General features: G+C 42.2%; 3 protein-coding genes across 6 annotated transcripts in view; 1 reads left to right on the plus strand and 2 right to left on the minus strand.

The window, feature by feature from the left end:
* LOC111230673 (MICOS complex subunit mic25a-like) overlaps positions 1-5,956 on the minus strand; it is a 79,317-nt gene extending 73,361 nt beyond the window's left edge. For all 3 annotated transcript variants that reach the window (XM_022757474.1, XM_022757473.1, XM_022757472.1), the window contains exons 1-4: positions 5,759-5,956; positions 3,264-3,357; positions 1,934-2,054; positions 945-1,089 (exon numbers count right to left, since the gene is read on the minus strand). In XM_022757474.1, coding sequence (XP_022613195.1) covers positions 945-1,089; positions 1,934-2,054; positions 3,264-3,357; positions 5,759-5,842 — 444 coding nt within the window. In that variant the 5' untranslated portion in view covers positions 5,843-5,956. The remainder of the gene's footprint in view (positions 1-944; positions 1,090-1,933; positions 2,055-3,263; positions 3,358-5,758) is intronic.
* A 1,123-nt stretch (positions 5,957-7,079) lies between these two features.
* On the minus strand, positions 7,080-11,213 carry LOC111230688 (E3 ubiquitin/ISG15 ligase TRIM25-like). 2 transcript variants are annotated; one of them, XM_022757502.1, is made up of 4 exons: positions 10,421-11,213; positions 9,479-9,618; positions 8,276-8,443; positions 7,080-8,057 (listed from the first exon to the last, which is right to left on the minus strand). In XM_022757502.1, exons 1-4 carry the CDS (start codon positions 11,045-11,047, stop codon positions 7,349-7,351), a joined length of 1,644 nt encoding a protein of 547 aa, XP_022613223.1. In that variant the 5' UTR covers positions 11,048-11,213; the 3' UTR covers positions 7,080-7,348. The 2 variants fall into 2 exon arrangements, with proteins under 2 accessions (XP_022613223.1, XP_022613224.1); XM_022757503.1 differs by lacking the exon at positions 8,276-8,443.
* Positions 11,214-24,565: 13,352 nt separating this feature from the next.
* Positions 24,566-25,236, plus strand: LOC111230701 (twist-related protein 2-like). Its single transcript, XM_022757519.1, has one exon. The coding sequence runs from the start codon at positions 24,589-24,591 to the stop codon at positions 25,234-25,236; it is 648 nt and encodes a 215-aa protein (XP_022613240.1). The 5' UTR covers positions 24,566-24,588.
* The last annotated feature ends 1,575 nt before the right edge of the window (positions 25,237-26,811 follow it).

Genomic DNA, 26,811 nt, shown 5'->3' on the forward strand with positions numbered 1-26,811 from the left:
TCACATGGATCCCATCCCATGTCCTCCACTGTGGCGAACTTCTGTGTATATTTGTGCAAACCCAGAAAATAGCTAGTGAAAAACACCTATTGTTTAAGAGTAATAAAAGGACAGACAGTAAATAGGTGCCTATCAGCGTGGGTCCACCAGTGTGATGCACACATTGTTGTTATGACTATTGGGGGGGGGGGGGGGGGCTATGGGGGTCAGGAGGTACACATGGGGTGATGTGTTGCTGTCCTGCAGTTGGTGTGTTTTGACTTGACACTTACACAAATACATTATGATGATTGCCTTAACCAGTTCACATCTTCATCTTCATGTTATTTAGAAGAGATGCCTTTTTCACAAAAGTGGCTACGAACAATCAACTAATTAAAAGAAGCTGAGGACGTGATCTGAATGAGAACTGACAGTGAGGCACTCGCTTCACTTTATATTGTTGTATTTTGAATCAGCTTCTGATTTGCAGATATGGTGCATGTTGTCAACACTGTGAGTGGCCAGTGTGTTTAATACTGTCTCACTTAAATGACTGCTCAGTCAAAACTTCCCATCATTAGTTTCACTGGCTGGCCTCCACAAATGAATGTAAGTGTTTGTAAGTGCAAGTTTCTATCAAAACTATCCCCTGTATATTCATCTGTGTCGTATCATACAAACATGAAACCAAATAGAACTGAGTGTAACCTCGGTGATTTTGTGATGTTTACTAACAATGTGATCTAACGTCACTGGGTCAGGAAACAGGAAAACAGGAAAACAGGAAACAAGGCAGGAACAAAGAAGCATTCGGCTTAAGGAAGGAGAATAATATATTTTCAATCCGTACATGAGCCTCTGTGTGTGTGTGTGTGTGTGTGTGTGTGTGTGTGTGTGTGTGTGTGTGTGTGTGTGTGTGTGTGTGTGTGTGTGTGTGTGTGTGTGTGTGTGTGTGTATGTACCAGTTGTTTGGTCTTCTCAGCTTCCTTGCGAGTGTGTTGTCTTTCCCGGTTCATGGCTTTAGTCATCTCCTGCATAGCTGCCTCCCTCTGTCTCTGTGCTGCCTTGGCCAACTCCTCTTTGTGAATCTTCTGCTTTTGTTCGTACCTGAAACACATTAAACGTATATACAAAATATGACGATTGCATTCATTGCCTATTGCAATAAGTGTCAATGTCTTCTGATTGCGGTCAAATGTTTTAGGCATGTATATCCACAAGGGGGCAGCATATACCAATTTTCAGGCCAGTCAAATCCATTCAGTATCTAAGATTATTTATTTCTCCACAGGGAGGAATTATCAAGAAAACTGCAGGTTTCATCAAGTGAATTTTTTAACAGTTCTTCTTTAACAGTTGTTTTTGTTGTTCCTGTGTTACACATACCACAAAACTTGTATGTTCTCTGGTCTGATCTCCATCTTTCAAATGTCACTTGTCAGTGAACAAACTGATCCTTTTTATCATTTTTAACCCTGTGTGTGTGCATGTGTTTAGGCTGCACAGAGCCAGTAAAAGTGAAACATGCAGTAATACAACACACTGCATGGAATAAGTAGCTTGGTGATATTTTGATTGTGATACACAAGGTATCATTTAATATTTTATTCCAGATGATTTTTTCCATTTGCTTTCATTTCTTTAAAGTATTTTCACTCAGTGTAATCATGCATGATACTCCCAGCACAGCTGCTTAGTCAGTGAATTCCAGAGGCAGCTCCAATGTGTCTGAATATAAAGGTTATAAAGGGAGCATGAGCCAAGTCACATTTCTGAAATAGTCACAGTGCTGCTCTAAGGAATCTCACCCTTATTAGTGGTTTACAATCACTCAAGAGCAGATAGTTTTATCATAAAAGGTTTATATAGGCATAGAGGCATAAATCAGCGGAAATGTTTGTCAACCAATTAGAATCTATATTACATGAATTACATGTTTTCTTGAACCCACCTCCTCTGCTCTTCCTTAGTGCGGGAGTCTGGTTTGCTAGTGCTGGACTGGGTGCTGGGCTGGGGCCGGTTCTGTGAGCTCTGCTGGGGTCGTGAGCTTGGGCTGGGACTGCGAGAGGCACCTGGACAAAGACACAGATATCAAAGGGCAAAACTCTTGCAGAAGAAAAGTTATTATGTGACTTAGAGTATTACTATTGAAATAAACCCTGTTACTATTATTGGATGTAATTATTGCATAGTGTAAATAAATGTCTAAAAATGGGTACCTGATTATTTAACCTGCATTAACATATAAAAAAAAATCTTAGGGGTTGATTGATATTCGAGGATGAGACAAATGTTGCTGAACTAGTAAATTTCTCCAGTGTGTTTATAGTGCGTCTGTTCATAAGCTCTAAAAATGTTTAATTAGCCCAGTTTGACTTGTGGGTGGCTTATGATGGCCTGCATGTGTGTGTGTTGCTGACAGTAAATAAATTCCTGATAAGTGAAAATGAGTGAAAGGCCCCTCTGATGTTTTTACTAGAGAACTGTGCAGCGACCAGATTATCTGCTAAAATGCTAATAATCACAGCTGTCACACGGCATCATAATGAGGAGCTCAAAGAGACTGAAAAATGATCCTGACCACTTCAACAGCCTGGCGGGAAGAGAGCGTGAGAGAATGTGGCTGACAGACAATGTGAGATTTACATTTGGCTTTAAAGGAATTTTATCCTCAAACTTGCAGCATCTCAGGTGGTGGTCATGAAAATGTTTCTATCTCCAAGAAGTCGTTTTCTAAGAAACAGGTGTTGGAAAAAGGGGCGGGGTCATCTTGTAATCATTGTCATCTTATATTCCAGCTAACACTTACATTATTAGATCTTATTAATTAACTGTTCCATATCTATTGATTATCATTATTATTACTGATTATTTTTGGTACTGATTATAGTGGGAACTCCCGCACTACCCCACTAACCATCATATATGTTTTGAAGTTTTAACATTAGCAGGAACATGTTTATGTATGTATGTGAACAGTGTCAGTAGTAAATGTATTAAGTAAAATATTTGTTTGTTTTTTTTATCATTAAAGACGACTGACATTTAACACAGGCATTTATTTACATGTGCATTTCAGCGTATCTCATGGTCCAGAAGTGCAAGCTGCCAGATTATAGACCCTGTGTGTAAAAATAGGGGAACGGTGGAAAGAACCATGCTTGACACGGTGCCGATGGACACACACACACCAGCTCAAATAACAGCGAATCATATCTGACAGCTGTGACGGAGCCTGAATGCAACGCAGCCAGATACAATGGTTGTAAGCTGTAAGATACCTGTGTCTTTCTGAGCGCTTGAGGGTGATGATGATGTGCGTTCTGGAGCAATGTTGGCTACTCCTCTCATCCTCTGGAGAACATCTTCTGACAGCTAGACAGAGGGATAAAGAGAAAAATTTAAAAAGGACAAAGATGGGTAGGTTCAAGACACAGAATCGACACAGATTTGAGATTAAGGTTTTTCACCCCTCGTTTTGTTTTCTATACAGTAGAAACAATCATAGGCTTTGCTGCAAGTTTCTACAAACTCAACAGTCTACTTGCAAATCATGCACATTATTTGGTGTCATTTTCATTCACATGAAAATCATCCTTTTATCTTTTTTAATCCTTTCGGGAAGAACAGAGTGACTTTGTCCTGAAGAAAAACACATGAACCAGCTGAGTATGCCAAAAACACTGGATCGCTGTCTGTGTGTGTGTGTGTGTGTCCAGGGAAATGGTTAAAAACAGTTACACCAAAAACCACAGAAGTCGGCAACTGCCATTGACTCACTGTTTCTATGACTCACAAGATTTGAATGTGCAGGCAGGGCTGGTATATGTGATTATCTGAGAGGCTCTTTGTTTTTGCTTTTTGTACACAATTATACAAACATGTTCACAATCATTGTGATGCAGGGGAGTTCCTGACCTATAAACTCTTCACTTCTGTGGTTTATCTTTTATATTCCAGTTGTTGTTATACTGGACAAGCTTGCACTTGCACATGTACAGCTAGGTCTGAAGGTGCCTTCAAATACTACCAGAAATTTGAAAGTTAAATCGAACAAGTTCTCATACATCTCAGAAAATAGAAATGCTTTGGATACAGTCGCAGTAGTGACATTCATACATCTTATGTGTGTGCATGCATGCAAGTGGCATAATTAGAGATTAGAGATAACAACAACCTGATAGTTGCTACTTCACTGAGCTCTTCTAGTTGAAATTTTCCTGTGTGTTGCACAGTTAGAGCACACTTCTGACCACACCCAGCAGTTACACTCTACCTGTAACCACACTCAATAGGCTGTGAAGGCCAAGGTGCACTGAACACACTTCTACATCACTACAATAAGGTGAAACACCATTTGAAAAGTACTGCAAAAAAAAAAGCACCACTTGGTAAAGTTGTTGCTTTGTGTCAGTTAAAATAAAAAGCCATCATGATACAGAAAGTGTGAGGCTTTAGCTACAAAAGTGTTAAGTCTTGACAGTGTGAGTCAAAGGTTGTGTTAATGCATTCTGTGAAAGCAGCCGTTTCGATGCACTGTTCAAAATGGGTCATTTTTGTTATTCCTGTGTTACACACATTCTTGTTGTTTCTGCTTCCTGTCATCTGTCATCAAGTCTCCATCTGGTGACATGAAGTCTTGGACTTTGTTAATGCAGTATAAGATAGGGAGCACATTTGCATTAATGCAACAAAACTCTCTGCTAAGAGAATCTGCATGAGAATCATTGTGATGTTATTACAACTGTATAGATGTATGTAGAACTGCAACAATTAGTTGACTAGTAAACTTACAGATAATTAATAAGTGACTATTTTGATGATCAAATCAGAAAGGTCAAAAATTTGTTGTTGTTTCTTGCTTCTCAAACATGAAGATTTGATGTTTCTCAATGCACACGAACACAAACTACTAGCATACCTCAGCTGCTAAAAGCAATGTGTATGGATGAAGCTGATTTTATTTTAAATCTCTATTAACTACATTTAAAATGTTTCAGGATAGATTTTACTTCTGTATGTTGGCAACATATACAGTTGCATTAACATTCAATTGGTTGGTCATGACTTGCACAAAATTCCGACATATACAACAGCACTGGAAGGCAGCAGGGTCAAGAAGCAGAGAGCAGGAAGCCAAACTTCATTCAAAATTTACCAATTTAAAGCCACTTTGGTTATGGTCATATATAGCCTCATAGATACAACAACAACTGAGGCCGTTAATTACATCAGTGGGAATCTCTCCTGACACCAATGAGCTTTATTGCCCGGTTTTCTTAGCTGCTAGTTGGACGCCTTATCTCTAACGTTGTTAGCAAACGCTGGACAGCAGCTAGTGAACACTGAAAAATATGGGATTGCTAATGAATTCAGTACTGCAATGTGGATAATGATTATGCCGAATTTACCAGAAGACCTTGACGGTTTCTAAAAAAGACGTCGGTCATCTACCAGATATATTCCTTTGCCGATAAGCAAGGCACACTTCTACCTGCAGCTTATTACGGCTGATGTTTGGTGTAACGAAAAAAAAAAGAGACAGAGGTATGTTTCAGGTCGTACATCAACCCTCCCCTGACCCCGCATCCGTTCACATCCTCCTCACTTCAGCAGTCGCTTCACATGTTGTTCACTTTACCTCAGGTCAACAGCTCATGACACACGGGTAACTTCATTTGCCTGTGCAGCAACACGCTAACTGCTAGTTAGCGCTAGGCGTAACATTAAAGTAACGTTAGCATGGCTTATCAAACGCTAGCTAAACTAGCATTACCTTGACTCCACGAAGAATCCTGACTCTGTCCTCGTCGTCGACACCGAAAGACACTTTTCTGGTCGTACTCTCTCCTGAGCCCATTCCTTCTGGTGTTCCGTGACGGCGTTGCTAATTGTCTTATGTGGAATAATCCTACTAACATCAAATAATGTTAGTGTCCTGCCCAATGACAGAATTTGTGACAGATGGGATATGGGTTGCCAGATTCATTTTAGATCATCCCCCCCTCTCATAGACAGGTGTAAAACCCAGACCATAGTTTGCTATTTGTATATTAGTAAGATGGAGCAAATAACTTAAATAACATTATTCATAAAACAATTTATCTGCGTGTGTCTTATACGTGCAGTTAGGTAAAATATAAACCGCTGAATCAGCGTTAGTTACCTATTTACATCCCAACCTGGCAACCCCAGTGTCACACACTACATCTCCTTGCATGAATGAACTTTCAAGAGCCAATCACACACCACATGCACCGTATTGTCATATATATATATATATACACATTATTATAGATACACAGACATTTTGAGACACAAACATCATAATCCTCAGAGTTTATTTGAAGCATAAACACAAACATGTCTCGTATATTCAGCCTGTGTTCACGGTGAAGTTTGTGTACATTTTACTGTTTACTGTATGTAAAGAAAATAAAAGGCAAAACACACAACATTCAAGAGACATTTAGTTAACTTTAAATAGACAGAATTGAAACATGCCAAATAGCACGCCAGAACGACTGAAGAATGACTAAAGAAACTCCCAAAAAGCTCATTAATTTATGGGACACCTGTTCTGAGCTATATCCTCCACAAAAATCACCCTGATCATGAATAATAAATGATCTCATGTGATTAATCCATTACCTTAATGCAGTCATGCTAGACAGTAAATACACACCTTTGTATAATAGCATGGCTTTATGAGATGGCGCATGGCATGGTTGATTTGTGTGATTTTATTTGTGGTAGCCAATTACATTCCCAAGCTTTTATCTGAGAAGGGGAAGTCACATTTCCACTGCAATGACACAAAAGTGCAACATCTGTACTTTTTACTGTATTTCCATGCAGACTTTTGAAAGAAACCAGTAAAGTACAAAGACCAATCATAGTTACATAGAGGAACCCATCAATTAATTCTATGCTTGCGAAGTAGGGCTTGAGGATATGCAAAAAAAATAATATTGCAATTATTTTTGGCAGATATTGCGATTGTGATATGCGATTGATGATATGCAATTTCAGTTGGAATGGTGATTTTTGCATTTCATTTTCACTGAAAAGAAAATTTTAAAATGATGATGATGTGATTTTTGTTTGGTCTTGTACCAAACAAACATGTTCCTTTAACATCTGGAGAATATGATTTGTAGGCCGGGGCGTCTCTGTTGCACCACAATGCTTATGTTGCTCACAATGCACAACAATGTGACACATTTTGCTTTTTTGCAATTGGAGCTCCTGGGAATTTTTGTATCTCCTGCCATTTGGATATTGCACTTAGCCATATTGTGATTTAGATTATATTTTGATTAATTGTGCAGCCCTATTGGGAAGTACTAAACAAAAACAGTTGCGTTCACATCCCACTGTGCAGTGTGATCCAGGACTCTGGTTTGTTTGAATGAATACTGAACGCTGGGTAAACCGGCTCCCTAAACACAGCCTTGAAGGTATGGAGGTGCTCCCTACGCCCTTTGATGCTATGGAACGTTAACACCCCCCCCTCATAGTCCAGCGCTACCTCAATCTTCAGCGGAGGATGGGTCATGTCCCCCAGAGCCACATTACAGGAGGACTGGCACACTGTCAGCTTGCCGTTTTTCCACTGCAATCGCCAGGACACAGAGTTGTGCCCCAGGCGACTGTGGTCGCCACGGCGAGGGATGGTCTTGTAACAAACGCCCAGTGACCACATGCTGTTGGCCCCCACCTCTACCACCCATACATGCTCGCCACTTGAGAAACCCTGACTGCACATAACCTGAGGTGCGCTTGTAAAACGCTCTGGGTGCTCCGCATATGCCTGCTTGGTGGAGCTATACTTGACCGTGCGCAGATCATTGGACACTATCAAGCTGGGGTGGGCGGTGCAGATGTTGAAGGTGAGATCCAGGGGGTTGAGGAGGAGGTGAAGAGAATCCAGGAAGGAGGTCATTTCTGAGCGGAAGTCTTGGGTTTTGAGGCCTGTGTGGACACGCCTGGTGTTGAGCGGTGCCTTCCAGGGGATCATGGAGGGACTGGTGTCTTCGACAACTTCTCTCATCTTATGGTCAATCTGCATGAACCTACAGAGCAGAGGGAATTCCATTGGGACACAATGCTGCTATGTGGTTCCTGCTTATGCTTGGCATCACATGTCTTTACTTAAATAGGCTTAAAGACTGTATAAAACACTTCTATTTTTTTCTATTTTTAGACTGGAACGCAACAGCCGGGCCAGCCCTGTAATCTGGAATGTCCCTGACTGACTGACTGACTGACTGAATGTCTGGTTCTGTTGTACCTGTGTATGAAGATGCACGTGTCAGTCTCATTGAGTGCCTCTGTGGCACTTTGCTGGACCTTCATTAACTGCTGCTGCTGCTCTTCCAGTGCGCTCAGTCCGAGCTGCCAGCTTTTTCTGCGCTGGCCTCTCTCCTCCTCCAGAAGCACAATCAGACGCTCCCTGTACCTGAACACAGCACAATAATAACACATCAATAGGTGGTTGGAGGTTGGAGATTTTTTTGGACAAGTGGGTGATTAGATATATTTTACAATGTTTAATTTCAGTAGCTGAGCAGATTTCTCCCCTGTTCTTTCATGTTATTCTTCCATCTTTGTCTAGCGCCACCGTGAGGCTGACAAACTGTGGTTTGAGCGAGATATCTCAAGTACTTTAAGATCAGTGTGTTTGTCATTTTGGGCATGTTAGCATGTTGATAATAGCTCTCCCTGAACACAGCTTCACAAGGCTCTTGGTTTGGCTGTTGATTCTCAGTCTTGTGGCCACTTTTACAAAGAGATTGCGTTTACAACAATCACTGGTCGATCCTGTTCTTCCGGTAATTCTACTAAGTGTACTGTAAATTGAGCAGTCAGTGTGTCAGTCAAAAACCTAATATAGTGTATGATCTTACTAATTTAAATACACAGTGTGCGTTACTATTTTTAGGATACTATCGAGATGTGAAATTACATACAAACATGACAGAAGGAGATGTTATACATCATACACCCTGGTGCATAGCACTATTTCTAATCATCCTCAGATTCTATAGTCAACTAGGTGATGGGATGAAAGTTCCAGTTATACATTTAGACCCTGAAAACATGATATAAAAACATGAAGATGTATGACTAAATAAGCTGAAAAAAGACTTTAAAAAAAAAAAACTTACATATTATTCAATAGGAGTTTAACACTCTAACATTTGCTAATCTGCTTCACCAGGACTGTGTGGATGTGGTTTGATTGGATTTGATTAACAGTGGCCCTGAAACATCAGTAAACAACCCCACAGCTGTCATCAGTCTGACTTCAAAGCAGTGAGAGGAGTACAGAGAAAAAACTGCACAGGCAAACCCCTCATGTGAACACAAGGTCAGACACTGACTGAGAACGTGTGTTTTCAGAGCTTTTAAAAATGCATCTTTGAATACGTTAGTGGAAGCGCTCGAGGACGCCACGAGAATGATCAACACCAGCACACGCGCAGTCTGTTACCTGTCCACGAGTGCAGCCATACCGTCCATGAGAGTGACAGCCTTGTTGATCAGTTTGTCTCCCACAGTTTCAGAGGCTCCCTGCTCCTCTGCCGTCTTCTGTAGGAGACTCTGGGTCATCTGCAGCCTGCAGCAAACCACCTGCAAACATGTGCATTTAATGCTTCTGTGTCTTTATCTCTGTAGGAGGAAAATCTGGAATAACTGGAAGTGATTGTCTTGTAACAAACAACAGCATATTTTCATATCAGGTGATATATGTTAAGATTACATGTGACCGTCAACACAGGTGTCATCAAAATATTTTAATCACTGGCCTGGAATTGGCAACTCACGCCAACCCTGCTGGCTTCATTACACATGCTGTTGCCGGTCAGACATGTTTTTTGCATTGCAGAACAATGCCAGCGAGCCACAAAGCTGCCAGTCCCTTTATTCAAGCCTCAAATATTTGACCTTTATCATTGTTGTTTCCCACAGGCACAAAGCATAGCCTCAACAACCTGCACTCTCTGAAGTGCTCTGTTTGGTAGTGGCTCATTTTACAGGTCAATTGTTTCAGAATGATAGTGAAACGTTTCCTGAGAAGAATAATGTATTTATTGGTAATTTAAGGCAAAAATAGGACTTGCCTTGAGAGAAAAGTTTGACTGAACACAAGTAAACATTCATTCATTAGTGTTGTTCTCCATGTGTGTCAAAATGTGTGCTTGCCTGTACAACTTTCACATTGTGACTATTTCATGTAATTATCTATAATTGAATTACAATTACTACCACAGAAATTATACAGAACTTTGATCCATGAAATAAAATCTTACCCTGTCTTTCACTTCAGCACCAATTTCACTTTTTGTAGATGTTTGCAAAACCTTGTTATGTTGTTGTCATGACAACAATATCACTGCTCAGGTAAATGTCAACGGGACCAAACAATAAGTACCTTGTTGCGGCTCTCCAGCGCCCGCCTCATCTCTTCTTCGGCTACGACGAAGGTGAGAACATCGTGGTTCTGGTGATGGCCTTCTATCAAGCATGTGCCGCACAGCAAGGTCATGTCACTGGAGCAAAAGTACTCAAACACACGCTGGTGGACGGTGCAGCCCTTCACTCCCATCTCATTCAGAGGCTCCACCACAGCGTGCGTCTTGAACGACTCCTTCTCGTGGTGTCTCTGGAGGTGCCTGGAGCACAGCGACACCTCGCACTTCAGGCAGGTCTTCACAGCCGGCGACTGTTCGTCTATACATTGGTCGCAGAAAACCTCCATCCTCCCAGGCTTGGCGTCAGGCTGCCCGCGCAGATGAGCAGCGGTGGCTCGGTAACCCTCGATGATGCTGCAGAGTTTGAAGTTTCTCTTCAGGGAGTCCAGACCCTGATATTCCTCACGACACTCTGGGCAACGTGGAAGCGTCGTGCCGCCTTGGTCGGCGGTGACAGCGGTCTTGCAGATGCAGGCTAGACAGTAGTTGTGGCCACAGGGAAGAACCACCGGATCAGAGTAGAGCTGGAGGCAGATGGGACAACTCAGCTCGTAAGCAAGCAGCTCCTCTGGCTTGGACAAAGACATGATGGGAGGTGATGAGGTTGATGTCTTCTTTTGTTATTTCTCTTTTCTTATCACGCCTCTTGTCAAAGACATCTGCTCATCTCACCTCACCTCCAATCCACCCTTTATCGTATTACTATCTCTGGTATTTTGTCTGGTCTTCCCACCTGGCAAGACTGCAGGTGACTCTGCAGTGACAACAGGTAATATACAGAACAAACAAGGAAGTCAACGGCCTTTAACTATTTATCTCAATGGTAGGTGTATCCACGAATGTGTGCAAGACAACATTCCTTTCCAAGAGGCCCGTCTGCGCTGCCAAGAATTTCCACCACCATCAGGGCTGCTGTTGATGGTAAAAATATGCTCCACATGACCCTATTATACACACAACCTCAGGAGTCATAGAACTGAAACTCACAGAACACAAATCTAACTTTATGCAAGAAAAAGCTGTACACACACACACACACACACACACACACACACACACACACACCCCTTCAGTTTTCTTTAACTGGTTTCAATTCCGCAGCCAATGAGGTGTATAAAACTTCAAAGAACATAAGAAATGCATGGTCAATCTCAAAAGAGACTCAAGCGTTTTATCCATCACTGTTTGGTTCACTGTGAGTGTCTAAGTGTACGAGTGCGTTCCTGTATGTGCTTGGATGTACACAGATGGGGGAACCTGGTACTGTACACAGTAAAAATCACATGCGCTAACGTCTCGTGTTGACTGTAAACACAAACAGGGGAAGACCCTCATCACTTCCACCTCCTTCAGTGTTGTAGCCTGTGTTTTCATCAAGGGTGCATTCAAGAGAGGTTTCCAGTAAAGAGGTATTAATGTCACCTAGACCAACATAAAGTGAAGTGGGGAAAAAAAAAAATCGGAAGCGTTTCAGTGAAGGTGAAGAGCGTTTTCTAAAATTAGCCATCCAACCATTTGAAAGTGGTGGCTCCAGCTGTTTCCAAAATAACCAGTGACTGCAGGTCCTCTGTCCTAAGTCCTTGTTTGACATAACTCACAGGGGCTCATGAGTATATTGAAGCATTTAAGTTGTGACTGTGATTATCTGACAGTTTGGCTCCTCTCTCTTCAGGTTGTTGAAACATGCAACAAAAACTCCACCATTAACAGTCAAACAGTATTTATTATAATGATTTTATGATTGATATGCTTCATGGGTTTTCCATCATTACATTAGCCAACACAAAGTTGTAATGAGTCATCGCTGATCTGCTTCACTGCCCTCTGTCTGTCTGTGAGTACTGTTCTGGACAACAAACAGGACAAGGGCATCAGGAAGGACATCTGCTGGCCAGGTAGAGGAAACACACACACATGAAACCTGTTAAAAAAAATTAATAATCAAATTATAAAACTCAGCTTAAGAATTCTTTTTTTGATGTTGGATAGAGCAGATGACAAAACAATTACAACTCATGCTCCTCTGACTGTGAACTCACATGGTTTTCATCATCAGATTGCTAAATTGGCACGAAACTGTTGAGGTTCCATCATGACCTGAATTATATTGAGTGCTTGCTAGTTGACTGATTGAAACCTCAAGCAAAAGCAAGTAAGTGGTTTTTTTGAAATTACAAACTGTCAATTGATTGGTGAAAAGGGGGATGACACAAGAGTTTGGAAATAAATCAATCAGTCCATCACTAAAAGACCCAGGATTCATTAGCAAAATGAAACAGGTAATAGCTGAATCAAAGATAAAAAATAAAAAATAGGTCACTAAATAATAAGTGAGACTTGATCATTTAAATATAAATTTTGTGAAAGATGTACAGTGCACTCAGAAAGTATTCAGACCACTTTTTTCACATTTTCTTATGTTGCGGTCTGAAGTTAAAATCATTTATTTTTTCCGTCGTCAATCGAAACTCAATATCCCATAAGTGAAAAGAGAATTTATTTATTCATTTATTTTTTTTATTGCAGTAGTATGAAAAACAATACGGATCAAAGACGCGCACAAATCCAGGTCTTGATGCTGACACCGAATTAAAATGTGAAAACAAACATCAGTCAACGATTGGTCACGTTTTCTTCGCGCTCACGTGTGGTTTTTCAAGCTTGCATTCTGCGTCATTCCAGTTTCCCCATACAGCTGGCCGCCCGCGGGCAAACTCCATCCTGTCAATCAAGTCCGACCTGCCTACCGATCAATCGTTGAAAAACAAATAAATATTCTACAATAAATCCCCCCAAACCACAGAGAGGCTCTAATAATGCAGCAGCCATCTTGGTAAGCAGTTTCACCGGTCCCACACAGTAACAGCCGTATCTGCTGCTGAAATGTTCCAAACTTTCAACTACAATTTGTGTTTGTGTTGCATCAAGTGCAAAGGCGAGTTCAGTTCATCTTGAACTTTTGCGTTCTCTTTGCTCTCCTCTGCTGTTTGCCTCTTTTTGCCACTTATTAAATGCTGTGACGTAGACAGTCGGACAGCTGACATGATGTGTTGTAGAAGTCTCACAGCTTGTGTTGCACAGAAAATCTAATTAATCACTTGGTCTGATAACTTAAAGAAGGCCTATTTATTTTCTTCCTTAGTTAGTGATTAGGTTACCTTTACATTGTGACAAAATAAAACTTCTGAAAACATAGTGGCATGTTGGGTCAAGTCTACATACATGATGAGAATAGCTCAGGGAAAAGCTACGGTCCTTTGCTTTCAGGATATGTGGCAGCCTGAACAACATAGTTGAATAGACCTGCCTTACATGAAACATATATAATATGTCATGTGATAATATTCCCAAAGTACATTTCCTGCAGTGTAGTTTAATTAGTTTAATTACCAGGACAACATTGTGTTTGAGTAATTCTGTTATTATCTGACATACATACCATCAAAACACATCACATGTATTTGGTTCGGTGCTGCTGCGCTGTTTGCTTATGCATTTGTTAATATTTTTATGACGAATATGTTTTTTATTAATAGTATAATTGGACCTCAGGGGCTGTTGCTCTGTCATTAGCTTAGCTGCACTTTAAGATTTAAGATGGGTTTGAACCTGTTCTGTCTGGGTCAAAGTCTTTCAGTGGTTTAGTCTGAACCAGCTGCTGCATCCAGTGGAGATCATTGAACCTCCAGCAGAGGTCACTGTAACTGAGGTTTAACTTAGACCTGCTACAAACCTGGTTCAACTGAGGTTTAAGGTTTTAAAGTCACGTTTTAATTAATGTACGCACAAGCTGTATAGGAGGAGCCAGAGAACAAACATTTCATTGAACATGGTGGGGGTCATCTTATATAGGAGCTGACCCCCACCCCCACCATATCCTTACCTTTACAACATCAAAACGTGTACATTATCAGAGGTGGATGGGTCTTTATGTCAATCACCAAACGTTATTACATTATTATTATTAATTGTTAGTGTGATTTGTAAAATTCCACAGATATAACAGTGTGTTTAACACATGCAAACCTGCAGCCTTCGTTTATGTTCCACAGGTGCATCAACGAAAACCGTGATGAAAACTATTCATTGAGAAACTTTTCATGGCGATAATGAGACTAAAAATGACTGAACAATAATGTTTTGTCAGTTGAAATAAACCATGAAGTTACAACTGTAGTGCTATTTTTAAACTTGAACAGTTTTTTCCCTATGCAGCAGTTTTGGGGTTTTTTCAATATTTTTTTTTTTTATTTCATCAGGTCTAATACATTGATATTCACAGTTTACCCACATAGATATCTCAACTATTCTCTAATTTTCACTTCCATTCACAAGCAAAAGGCTTTCCCTGTCCTGCAGTGAGAGGCAACTGCTGAACTCAACACATTCATGAAAGAATAAAAATAAAAATAATAATAGAAAATATATTATATCTATATAAAATAAATAAAATAAAATAAAAAAATAAAAATGAAATATCTTTGCATGTGTTCCTTAAGGTCCCTGGAATGTTCCGTTCTTGCTTTTTGCAACTTCCTTCTTGGTTTTAGCACATCAGACACAGACTTCCCATACATTGACGCAACCTTCACAACATGGCTAATCTCTTTTTTTTTCTCTCTCCTTTTTTGTAGCACGTGTAACCAATGCTTTCACATGATCACCTACTTCCTTTTGTTTTGACCTACCTACTTTCAGGAGCGGGAAATTTTGTTTTGTCCTACTTTTTTTTGTGTTACGATTGACCTACTTCCTTTTGTATACATTTTATCATTACATTTGATTTGTTCAGAGCAGTTGTGGCATTAGAGAAACTACATGCAATCAGTTCAAACTGATATTACCAGTACAACATGTGCTGGTAAGGACAAAGTTTGTGTTTCCCCTTCTGTAGGATTGTTCCTAAAATTCTCCGCTTCGTGGAGGATGTCATCCTACAGTCTGAGCTGAGTGCTCATTTCAGGCTTTCTAAAGCACAAGTGGAGGTGTGTATGGCATACAGTGGCTACGTAGCATAAATATAAAATTGTTTCCATGTTATTAATAACCTTTTCTCTTGCCTTTACTACCCAGGACGTTATAGCCGCTCTTGGTCCGGTCCACTGGAGTCCACAGGAAAGCAAAATATGTTGCAGTTAGGTTTAACATAAACAAATCTACACTGATGAATCTGCATGAGTTTTGTGCCCTAGTCAACACCCATACGGTGCATTACATGACCTGGCCTGCGGGGGAAGCCCTATACATATCTAAGTTAGGGTTTCAAAGAGCTGGTGTCCCCAGAACTGTCTGTGCTGTAGAGTTCAAGCTCAAGGCCCCACTTTGAGAACTCTATTGCTCATCTGAACAGGAAAAATTTGTATTCCGTCACCTTGACTGGCTTTTGTGACAGCCAGAGGCGGTTCTGTCACTTCACTGTGGGGCACACTGGCAGCTGGCATGATGCCAGAGCTTTCTGCCTTGCAGCAGTTGTACATGCTCTGGAAGAGGATCGCTGATCCCTTGTCCCAGAGGGCTCGCACGTCAAACAACAACAGAGATAATGGGCACCTGACAGCCAGGAAATAAACTGCAATAAGAAGTTGAATGGTGCGCGTATCATAATACAACATGCATTTGGCATCCTGAAGTCAAATTTCTGCATAGAGATGGACAGTGTGCAGGACATCAACTGCGCAGCCTCGGCTTATACAGCCTTTGTATTGTGCAACCTTTCCAGGGGACCAGCACAATGGGAATGGGTATGAATGAGGCCCGGGGTGATGAACCACATCCACCACAGCCCCTTAATGAGCAGGCATCCCGTTACAGAGATGCCATTTACCACAGCCTTTAGAGCCCAAACCCGACATTCACTCTGCACTCACCTCAAGCTGCTCGTTTTTATGACAACAGGCGCAGCCTCCATCCATCTCCACTGTGATATTCACTATGTCTTTGGACTTTCAGTTTATTGCAGAAACTTGATGAAGCTTCATTAAATAAATTCTTTAATTTCACACATGGATTTTTTTTTTCCTTGAATGCCCATCCACAGAGCTGCGTTTTCAACCTAAACAGCCACACATGTATGGCAGCTGCAGTGAGGAGGTTTTAATAAGCACAGATGTGAACAGGCTAACAAAGTCCAGGAAAGGGAAGCAGGCAGAAGAAAAACAGCAGGTCCAAGGAGAGGTTCAGGTTCAGGTAGGAAACCAGGTCCGAGCCAACAAGAGAAACTGAGGGACCTTGATGAACTTGTGAATGACTGAAAACCAGACTCGTATATATGCAGAGGAGCTGCTGAGGTAAATAGGAACAGGTGTGTCGGTATGTAACACTCCATCACACACCTTCACCCCACGTTTCTATCCACAACTCTCGTCACACAACCACTCCCACTGGTCTCTGAACAGCAGTGACGCATCAGAATTACCGATCACTTAGTGTAAAACACACAGCGAGGTGAGACCAAACGCACAGTCAGCAGAACAACACATCGTCATCCAGGCAGCACATGAAGACCTGCAGGAGGACAAGCAATCAGTGGATCAGCTGTCTGCAAGTCTGTACAAACCGAAACAGATGTTACTGCTGCTCCCAGCAGAGGGACAGAGACCAAGATGAGGAATTACAGGCAAAACCACATCTCACTAGCTTGGGGATATGATGTTACTGGCTGCCATGGCAACACTGGTCCTTAGGAAGTTAAACTGACTAGATACCAGGGAAAACAGCTGAATCTCCTGCGGGTCCTTCATCATCCTCCCCCCGACTATTGATGGTGAAAATTTTACCTTTACATTCTCTCTGTCGAACCAGGTGCAGAGCAGCAAGCTGAGATACCCGACACACAGAGACAGTCCACCTCCCACCATGTCCCCAGCAGAGGGTGCTTCATACTTATGTCTAATCCTCACATGACAAAAGCCTCACAGATCAGCAGAGGCATTGCCAGACTGGAACTTTCTACTATCTCCACTGACTTCCTCAGTAAAACTTGAGTTAATACCGTTCAGGCTAAATGCAAATTGACAAAGTTAAGATAAAAAAAATTTCCTTTAATAATAACACAAGAAATTAATAAATGGCTCCTACATCTAAACTACAATAATTATGCTAAAAAAGAAAAGTGACAGAAATGACCTCAACAAACCAACAAGCTGATTATTTACATTATGTTCACATAACTAACAGTAACTCAGACTCCATATCATCAAAAACAGAGCTTCAGCATCTACGCTGGTTGGTTACACTGTAACTTGTCGTGTAATGTTTGTCTCAGCATCACAAACATGACGCCACAGTTTTCTGCCACATGTGGATGTGAGTGCTGATTTTTTTCTTCAGTCCTACATGAACATTTTATAATATGTAGCCAGGGTTATCAGTGATGTTATGGGCAATTACACTTATAATCATTTCAATAACATTAGGTATTAAAACACTAGATAAATGATACTTTGGGGTCTCTCTTCCAGTAGTTGTGGTTCATGATGAGATGGTTAAATTTTCCTTCAACCTGAGGAGCTCTCTGATGTTTCCCTTGCACAGACAAACATGTTCTTCTCTGTATGTAAATGTCATTTCAATCTTTCTTTTCATTGAATTACTTTAATATTTTACATTTCATATATTGCTTAACAAACTTTACACTGCATGAAAGTCAGTTTCATTTCTGGAACTTTTGATGCCCCAATGCTTCGCCCAAGGTTTTATCACTCTGTTTTGTGCCGACAGACATTGCACCACTCTACACAGCCCTTTTTGTTTCATTTTTATTATTATTATTATTTGACATATTTATTTCATCAGGGCGAATACATCAATATTTACATTCTTCATATTGTGGGATGCAGCCAGTGTACCCACACAGGAACAGGAAGAAGTCAAGTGTGGATTTTTGGAAGAGATTTCTGAAGGATCTTCTTGATGGCACCGTGGAGCCCCGACAGAAAGATTCTGTGTCCTTCCTTGGTGAAGTGCACGCCATCTTGCAAAAACAGACTGTTGTCGTGAAACCTCAGGAGGGGATGTTCAATAACTTGACCGCCGAAGTTGTCAACAGTCTTCCTCATCAGTGTGTTCAGTGTGTTCCTGTCTCTGTTGGTCTTCCCCGGCTTTCCGTTTCTCCACACTGGGTGCTCACAACATTAGTAGGTTATGGAGGATTTGGAGGTGTGTGCACGTGCGTGTGTGTTAGCACATTGTGTGAGCAGCAGCTTCATGTTTTCTGTTTTTTGCTTCGGTATCGAGGAATTTCATTGGTATTGGCAACGACCACCAAAGTTCTGGTATCGTGACCTCCCTAATTTCCAGTCAAGCGCAGTTTGTTTCAGTTTTCCTCTTTATTCTGCCTTCACAACACCACACACAGATCCCACACTGCAATCACCACTGACCACAGATCTAACTCTTTTATTGCTTTTGTCTTAGTTGCAAATAAAAAATACTCTGTAAATTACTTAAAATGCTGTGTGGTCTCCCACTTTGTTCACATGTAACATACATTTATACATTTAGAATACATTTTTGTGCAGGACAGAGACTGTGGATTTAGTTTGTTACACTGGAATTACATTAGGAAGGGATCTCTCCAGGTGGCAAGGCCCGCATTTGACTGAAAATTTAGGTGCCACTGACCCCTTTAGTACCCCCAGTAAAAGCAGTTAAATCCACAGATCCCTTAATGATACAGATGACAAAAACCGAGACAAGGATTTCCCCCAAGATTACAAAATCAAGATTATAAAATCAACAATTTAGTAAAGTTAGTGCTGTTGGATTAGCAGCTGTGGCCGCAGACAGTAAAGTGAAAAGATTCTCACTGGGATAGAGTACCACTCCAGTGCCCTACACACACACACACACACACACACACACACACACACACAGAAAATAAAAGGAATTGCAAAATTAGGTGCGGCCGGCCACTCTCGCTGCCGCACCTACAGCACTCATACAGGGACAGAAGAAAAACGTGTTAGACACAGCAGGGGTGCAAATTCTTGGGGGAAATAACCAATCAATGCCAGGAGGGCCAACGGTGTACAAACTAAAGAAACAACTAATAGAAAGTGCAAAGCACTGTATCAAACAACAAAACTAAGCAAAACAGTTAACTAAACAGACAGTTAAACCAAAAACACAATAACTAAACTAAGCAGCATCAGGGTTGTATATATAGCCTCCCCCAAAACAATTAAAACCAGGAAGTAGACATGACGAAACTCTATGATGACCTGGAAGGGACCTCCCACTACCTGCTACAATCACAAGAAAGAAACCCCCCACTCAGCTCAGGCTGCAGAATTAGCTCTATTCTTCTGCATTCTTTAATAAGATGCAGGGTAGTCTCATACAGACTGGTGAGAAAGAAACACACATACGCTTTCTGTGTCCTTACTAAGTCCTGGCGAAATCATCAGTCATGGCTGAATCCTGCATTGACAGCTTTGGCACACTGCAGGTATCTAATATAATGTTTAGCACCAACACAACACATCTGGCACATTCAGTGCAACAACAACATACTGATGTCACTAATGTAATGTAGTGTAGGCCTGATGGCGCTCCACAAATTTTCACCGACATCAGTTTGCCTACAAGGCCAACAGATCCACGGAGGACGCCGTGTCCTCAGCACTTCACGCTGATCTTCATCTGCAAAATCGCAGCGTCACGTACGTCAGGATGCCCCGTTGTGTATAAGTGTCTATGTATAACTGTCTTGACAGTGTGCCCTTAAAATAACAGTGAGGCCCCAATGACGTTAGACCAAGTTTATGTTGGTCAATTGTGCAATCACTTCCCTGCCTCAAGGTAGCACTGTGCCTGACTGTAGCTCAACACGCCCATGGGTGCTCCGATAGGCGCAGGTATATTTGTTATTTGTTACAATGTGGCCGCTGGATGGGAAAAAGACAACTGCGTCAGTCTGAAACTAGAAAAGACACTAAGTTATGACCCAGAGTCCTAAAACTCTCCACAGATTTGAGGAGAGCTGCAGAGTCAGGTGACAGTTCTCTGTGGTCTTCCATTTCCTGTTTTAAGCCGAGGACCATGTTACCATGACAATGGAAGCCCTCCAAACTTAAGGAAGTACTTATTTTAACCCAAACCGCAATGTTTTCCAAAACCTCACCAGGTGGTTTTTGTACCTGAAACTAACCTGCTTATTATTGTAACCACGACGATGAAGGGATGGTACGCCACCCACCATCGGGGCACTATTTCAGGATGGGAACTATGGGTCATATCAGAGGGTAGGGACAAATGACCTATATGGGAGTTCAGGTTGGAGGACTGGGCAACGCAGAGTTATACAATATAATTTCACCCCATTCGGAAAAAAAAATACTGTAAACTGAACGCTAACTCTGTTTAATCCAATCCAAGCCCTGCAACAAATACTTCCATTATAAAATGTAGATACAATCTAATAATAGTGTTTAAATGGAGGACAGTCATTGATGCTGTATGGAAAATTAGCTTCACTCAAATTCAAATTTCACCATGTCTTATATCTAACATCCCTTACTGACTTGTTTATATAGTGGATCCTCTTTATTTGTGGGTCCGTGTAAGAGCATGCCACATTGTAAACCCATGAATTTTCGAGCATGCGTGTGCGCCGTGTGTGTGTGTGTGTGTGTGTGTGTATATAAGCTCCACATGTGATAACATTCTCTCGTTTCTCATGGTGGAAATATTTATGCTAAGTCCTCATTTGAGCGTGCAGTTCAAACAGACAGGGTCCAGTGTTCTTTCCCCCTTTTTCCAGACGCAGTGAGCCTCCGGGGGGGGGGGGCCCTTCCCATACAAAGACGCAGCATTGTGAGCGTGACCCGACCCTCCTCTCTCCCCAGCCCCAATATATGTGTTTATATCAAAACCTGATATCCATTTTCCATCACTCCTCTAGCTTGGAGGTATTTATTTTTAGCAAGCAAGGAACTGTTTCAAGGGAGCTGTGATATGTAAATAGTCGTGATCCATCACAGGTGTCCCGTTGCCCACAGAGAGGACGCACGGTCTGATGATGTTTAAAGAGAAGAAGATGAAAAGGAATCAGCCACTCTGGCAGCAGAATGTGCACAGAGTATATATGGACACTCATTTCCACAACAACAATTTGAAGCATTGTAGAGCAGGATGGTAACAGTAACTCAAGCTCTCTTATGTAAATACTTTTAGTCATTCAACACCAGACTGATTGTGTTAATATTAATTTGATCATTGTGTGACTGCATGCACAGATTCGTGGTATAAAGTTTGAGAATATTTTACTCTCATACTCTTTTCAAACTTCCTTTTCAAAATCTTTCAAGCTGTGGTTAATACAGTGTTTTATCTTAGTAATGACTTAAATGATGTGAAAGTTGTCTGAAAGATATCTGATCTACGTTGCCTCTACTCACTCTCATCTTATCGTTGCGGTTTTCTATCCTGACAACTCTACTCTCATCCGCCGTGTTTCCAGCCACGGCAGGAAGTTGTATTCTCTCATTAACACATTACACACTGCTAGCAAAAGTTAGCAGTGAAAGTGATCAAGCATCCAGCAGCTGAGAGACAAACATTTCTTTCTTTGGATTTGACAAAAACTACAGCAGGTTCCAAAAGGAGGGTGAATACTGGACTCATCAGGCCACAGATTCGACTCCCAGTCAGCGCTAGTTGTTGGTCTGTGGTAGAGATGAGGCGGTTGAAGGTTTCATGCTAAATCACGGTGAAAATGTCAGATGGTTAGTATTACCATTTAAATTTTAAGTATCACTATAACGGTGGTCGATTTAACTCACGTTAGGTTACTTCATGTTAATAAGCAGTTTGTTGTTCATTTGACATGTCACAATAGGTAAACCTCAACCTCTTTGACATTCTGTTGGTTCGTTACCCATTTACTCTCCACGCAGACTGTTCACGTGCACATTTTTTCAAATTCAGTGTTCAAATTACTTGGCAAATGCAGATGTCATTATTTAATTAAAACATAAATCTCAATTTTGGTCACTGCTCTCTCTCTCTCTTTAACACAGAAAACCCACGATAGGAGCATGCAGCAGGTTTACAGTGGCATAGAGCTGCAAACTCCAGTGTATAAAAAGGCGTATCTGGGCTATGTGTGGAGACTTGTGTCTTTGGACTTGTACAGGGCGTAGAAGAAGAAGAAAAAGAAGAAGAAGAAGAAGAAAAGGGAGATGATGAAGAAGAAGAAAACACTGGGTCAAAAATCTGGGACAAGAGCCTCAAAAAGCTCCAGCAACCTTTTTTGACACGGGATTGTGCACATTACCAATACGAGTGCAAATATCGTTGTGTGTGTGTGTGTGTGTGTGTGTGTGTGTGTGTGTGTGTGTGTGTGTGTGTTTGCGTGTGCTCAAGAGAAATGGTATCATCTGTGGTCAGACAATGGAGGTTTCTCTTCTTGTTGTGGACCTGAGCCATCGGTGAGTTGACTCAGTGGAGAGACCGACATTTTCCAGTTCTGTGTCATGTCCAAAACCACCTTCAGTTTTCCAGCGTCTTCATCAGAGGGAAGCATCTTGTCTCTGAAAAGCATCACGCTAACAAAAGACTCTTCTCTTGTGCGGGGGGGTGGGGGTGTGGCTGTGGTCCACGCTGTAGGGATCACCCCACAAGTTTGGAGAGCGTAGTCCACGTTGGACCCGGACCGAGGCTTGTTCTAGACGTAGCTCAGAGGATGAAAGTTACAAAATGTCCCACAGGCTTCGCTCTGATTCACAGAACTCATTCTTTCCTTTAATGCTGTGATTAGACCTCGGTGCGGCAGTGCTGTCTGAATGCCAGTTCTTCCCTCCCTCCAGGTCTACGCTTAGAAACTGCAGCCAAGTCACTGCCAGTACAATAAAACACACTCCCTCTGTTGTTTCACAAACGAGAAGAACTCTGTGTCAGTTCTCTCAATATTTGAGCTAATTTGCCAAATTATGTATTTACATTATTTACATATAACACCAAAGAAGGATTTTTGTTTCGGTGATTTGATGGTGTCTGAGACGAGGCCGTAGATTCGACTTCTGCATCTTTTTTTCTTTTTTTTTTTAAGTGTTGAATACTCTCATCTCTCTTTCCTCTTCAATCACTAAAGATGGCAGACCTGGCAACTGCAGCGATTAAAATTTTTGTTTACCCGGCAGAAAATAAACAATGAAAGACATGTTACCTAAGTCCCTGACCACCATTACTGCATCTGCCTGGAATGTTATGTCTTCACAATATCGTCACATTCCACCGTCTCTAACGCAGGAAGATCAACCATGTGGCAGAAAAATGTAGGTGAACTTTGTCCAACTTTCAAACCAGAAACAAAAACATTTGTGGAGCTTTTTTCTTTTTTTTTCCTTTTCTCTGAACTATATAGAAAGCGACTGATGCTGGTGCTGAGCCGTGCTGAGGGAGACAGGAGAGGACAGGGAGGCAGGGAGTGAGATGGGGGGATGGTAGCGACTTGCTTTGGAGGAAATCTGGAACCTATAAACTTGGGCAACTTCTATGACAAGAAGCAAACGTCACAACGGTTTGATTTGGTTGGCTGTGCGGCACACCTTGGTCTCCGCCTCGTCCCTTTGATCGGACCAATCGCTTAAGATTCATTCTTCCTGTTGTCTTAAGCTCAGCTGTCCAAGAAAAGTCCTGTGGACCAATCAGTGAGTCAGATGGGTGGGTAGCTGAAAGTTTCACGGTCCCCTCCCTTTAAAAAGTCAGATTCAGGTTGCTGTTGTCTCACATGCAGCCACAGGAGCGAGGCATGAGAACGGTCCAGTTTGCCGATGCAGTGTACACTGACAGAGACTGGGAAGGGATCATTGGAAGGTTTCCATGTGTGTGGATGAAGAAGCACTGTGGTAAACCAAAGCTGAGTGCTGATTACTCACCCACTTTGGCCTAGTATGTTTGGATGTGACAACGTTTAAAAGTGATAAGTTGGAGAAGAAGGAGGACACAGCAGAAGGCCGGAGAAACACACAACGTAACAGGGGGAGTTCCTGAACACAGGGAAAGAGTGTGAAAGAGGCAGAGGGGAGAGAAAGACACTGAAGGTAAGAGAAAAACGCTGGGGATATTCAGAGAAGGATATAGTTGCATAAAGAAGAGAGAAGACAGAAGAAAAACGTGGCCAAGCATGAGAGAGGAGGAGCAGTCTAATGATGAGCACCCTGAGGGAGGGGTGGTTTCCAGCAAGGAGAACATGGGGAGACCACCTTCCAACGCATGTCCTGTTGTTGTAGCGACGCCGGGGGTCACCGTGCGTAAGCGGCTGACAGGCTCACATACGGAGGATCGCGTTACCACAGTGACTCCCACCACATCAGCAAGCTACAGCAAGGTCAAGCCAGGGGACGACATCCAGATCTACACCCCCACCGGACCCAAGAGACTGAAGAAGAGTCCTCAGCATCGGCCACCTTCCTCAGAGCCGTCCCTTTCTCCCGTCCCCGGCCCGAGTCCCGGAGGTCTCTCAGCCATCGAGGACCCACACGCCCAGCGGGTGATTGCCAACATCCGGGAGCGCCAGCGGACGCAATCTCTGAACGAAGCCTTTGCCTCATTGCGTAAAATAATCCCCACACTCCCCTCTGACAAACTGAGCAAGATCCAGACCCTTAAGTTGGCATCGCGCTACATTGACTTCCTGTACCAGGTACTGCAGAGCGACGAGATGGACTCTAAGCTGGCTGGATGTAACTACCTGGCCCATGAAAGACTGAGCTACGCCTTCTCTGTGTGGAGGATGGAGGGGGCCTGGTCGACCATGTCCGCTGGTCACTAACCCCGCCTGACTTGTCTTTTGACTGCTGCCCTAAAACATATGATGAATTCCTCATGACGGTAATGTTCTTACTTGACACAGACAGCTGACCCGTGGCCGACCGGTGGACTCACACCGTTTCACACCTCAACGTAGTTTTCCTCAGTGGAAAGACTATCTGACACTTGATAGTTTCATGTGAGCATTTAAGCCACTGCACTTTCACGAAAGCTGTGGTAGCTGACATTGTTCTTAACCTACATATCAGATGTAAATATGGATTCTGGTGATGTGTTGTTGTTGTGTGCCAGTGATAGGTCTGGAGAAATGTGCCACAACAGGAACATTGTGCTCGGTGAATGATTCCTGGCTTTTCAAAAAGGATTTTTTTTTTTCCCCCAACATTTGTACTTTGTTTACATAGATCACAGTGGAGGGCAGAACAGGAGAGAGACAAAAACAACCGGACTGCATTCAACATTTATTCAGTTCCAACAACCTGATGGTTTAAGGATGTGATGCCCCTAAATGTTGCTTCCACATGACAGCACGGCTCATTCTGCTGGAGCCTCCGTGAGCCCTCGGCTTTCATCCTCATCATCACCCTTGATTTTTATCACCGTCACTGCCATCAGTGTCATCATCATCATCATCATCGTCATCGTTACCATCGTCATCATCATAGGTATGCATACTTTGAGCCACATTTGATGCTCATTTTTATATTTTTATGTAACTTAATTTCTGCCTTGGGCCAGCGAGTGTGAGCAAGTTTTGCATGATACATAAAAAGTAACAACCAGAGGATGCAGAGGAGGGACTAGACGAAAGTCAGAACCGGGAAGACAGAATTGGATGTTCAATTCGAGACATATTGGGACCTTTGACTTTTCCCTACCCTTTCAACTCCTACTTTTCCGAGACTCTGACATATTATGAATCCCTGACCACCTCTGAACCCAAACGACAGTGGAAAAAGTAGCCGCGGGCAGCCGTCATCCTGACTTAAGTTTCTCCTCTTTATACCCAAACCAAGCCCCTTTGTTTCTTCCAGCGCCAAAAAAAACTCTCCTCTTGAAATTCTTTCCTCTCATTTTTGCCCAAATTTGCTTGCGTTGCATGAAACCGTGATACAGCTACAGCGAGCTGACGAGGAGGCGTAATGAAAACAAACGGTCCCTTAAAGCCATGAATCATGTGTGTCACCATCAAAGGGGGGGGGGGCTGATGTGCCTCCCCGCTGGGCTCCCATAAACCACTGGGAGTGATGGAGGAGGTGAGAGCTGATTTATACACACACAAATGAGCTATCATGCATAGGTGTAGTTGTGCACACGCACCCATGCACAAAAACACACACACACATCCCCCCACGTCTTGAGTTTTAAAAAAGAACCCGAGTGCCCTTTTCTTTAAAAGTCCACATCCATAATTACCAAATTATACACATGCACTAAAGCAACAAAAGCCAGTTTTTGCATTATTGCGTCTATGATTTTGGTCTCACATGAAAGAGACCTAATGCCAAGCAAACACCACCTGCAAGGTTTAGCAACTACCAAACTACAAGGAAATGGGGGCTGACACGGTGTTTGT

The sequence above is a fragment of the Seriola dumerili genome, unplaced genomic scaffold, assembly GCF_002260705.1.
Source record: "Seriola dumerili isolate Sdu_G_001 unplaced genomic scaffold, Sdu_1.0 BDQW01000278.1, whole genome shotgun sequence".
NCBI classification, from domain to species: Eukaryota; Metazoa; Chordata; class Actinopteri; order Carangiformes; family Carangidae; genus Seriola; species Seriola dumerili.

Bases quoted from the DNA above. Each gene is read 5' to 3' on its own strand.
- LOC111230688 (XM_022757502.1), bottom strand. From the start codon at position 11,047: ATGTCTTTGTCCAAGCCAGAGGAGCTGCTTGCTTACGAGCTGAGTTGT. The intron at 9,619-10,420 runs GTACTTATTGTT...ACATGTTTGCAG, and splicing joins CGCTGGAGAGCCGCAACAAG to GTGGTTTGCTGCAGGCTGCA. The intron at 8,444-9,478 runs GTAACAGACTGC...TGCTGTGTTCAG, and splicing joins ATGGCTGCACTCGTGGACAG to GTACAGGGAGCGTCTGATTG.
- LOC111230701 (XM_022757519.1), top strand. From the start codon at position 24,589: ATGAGAGAGGAGGAGCAGTCTAATGATGAGCACCCTGAGGGAGGGGTG.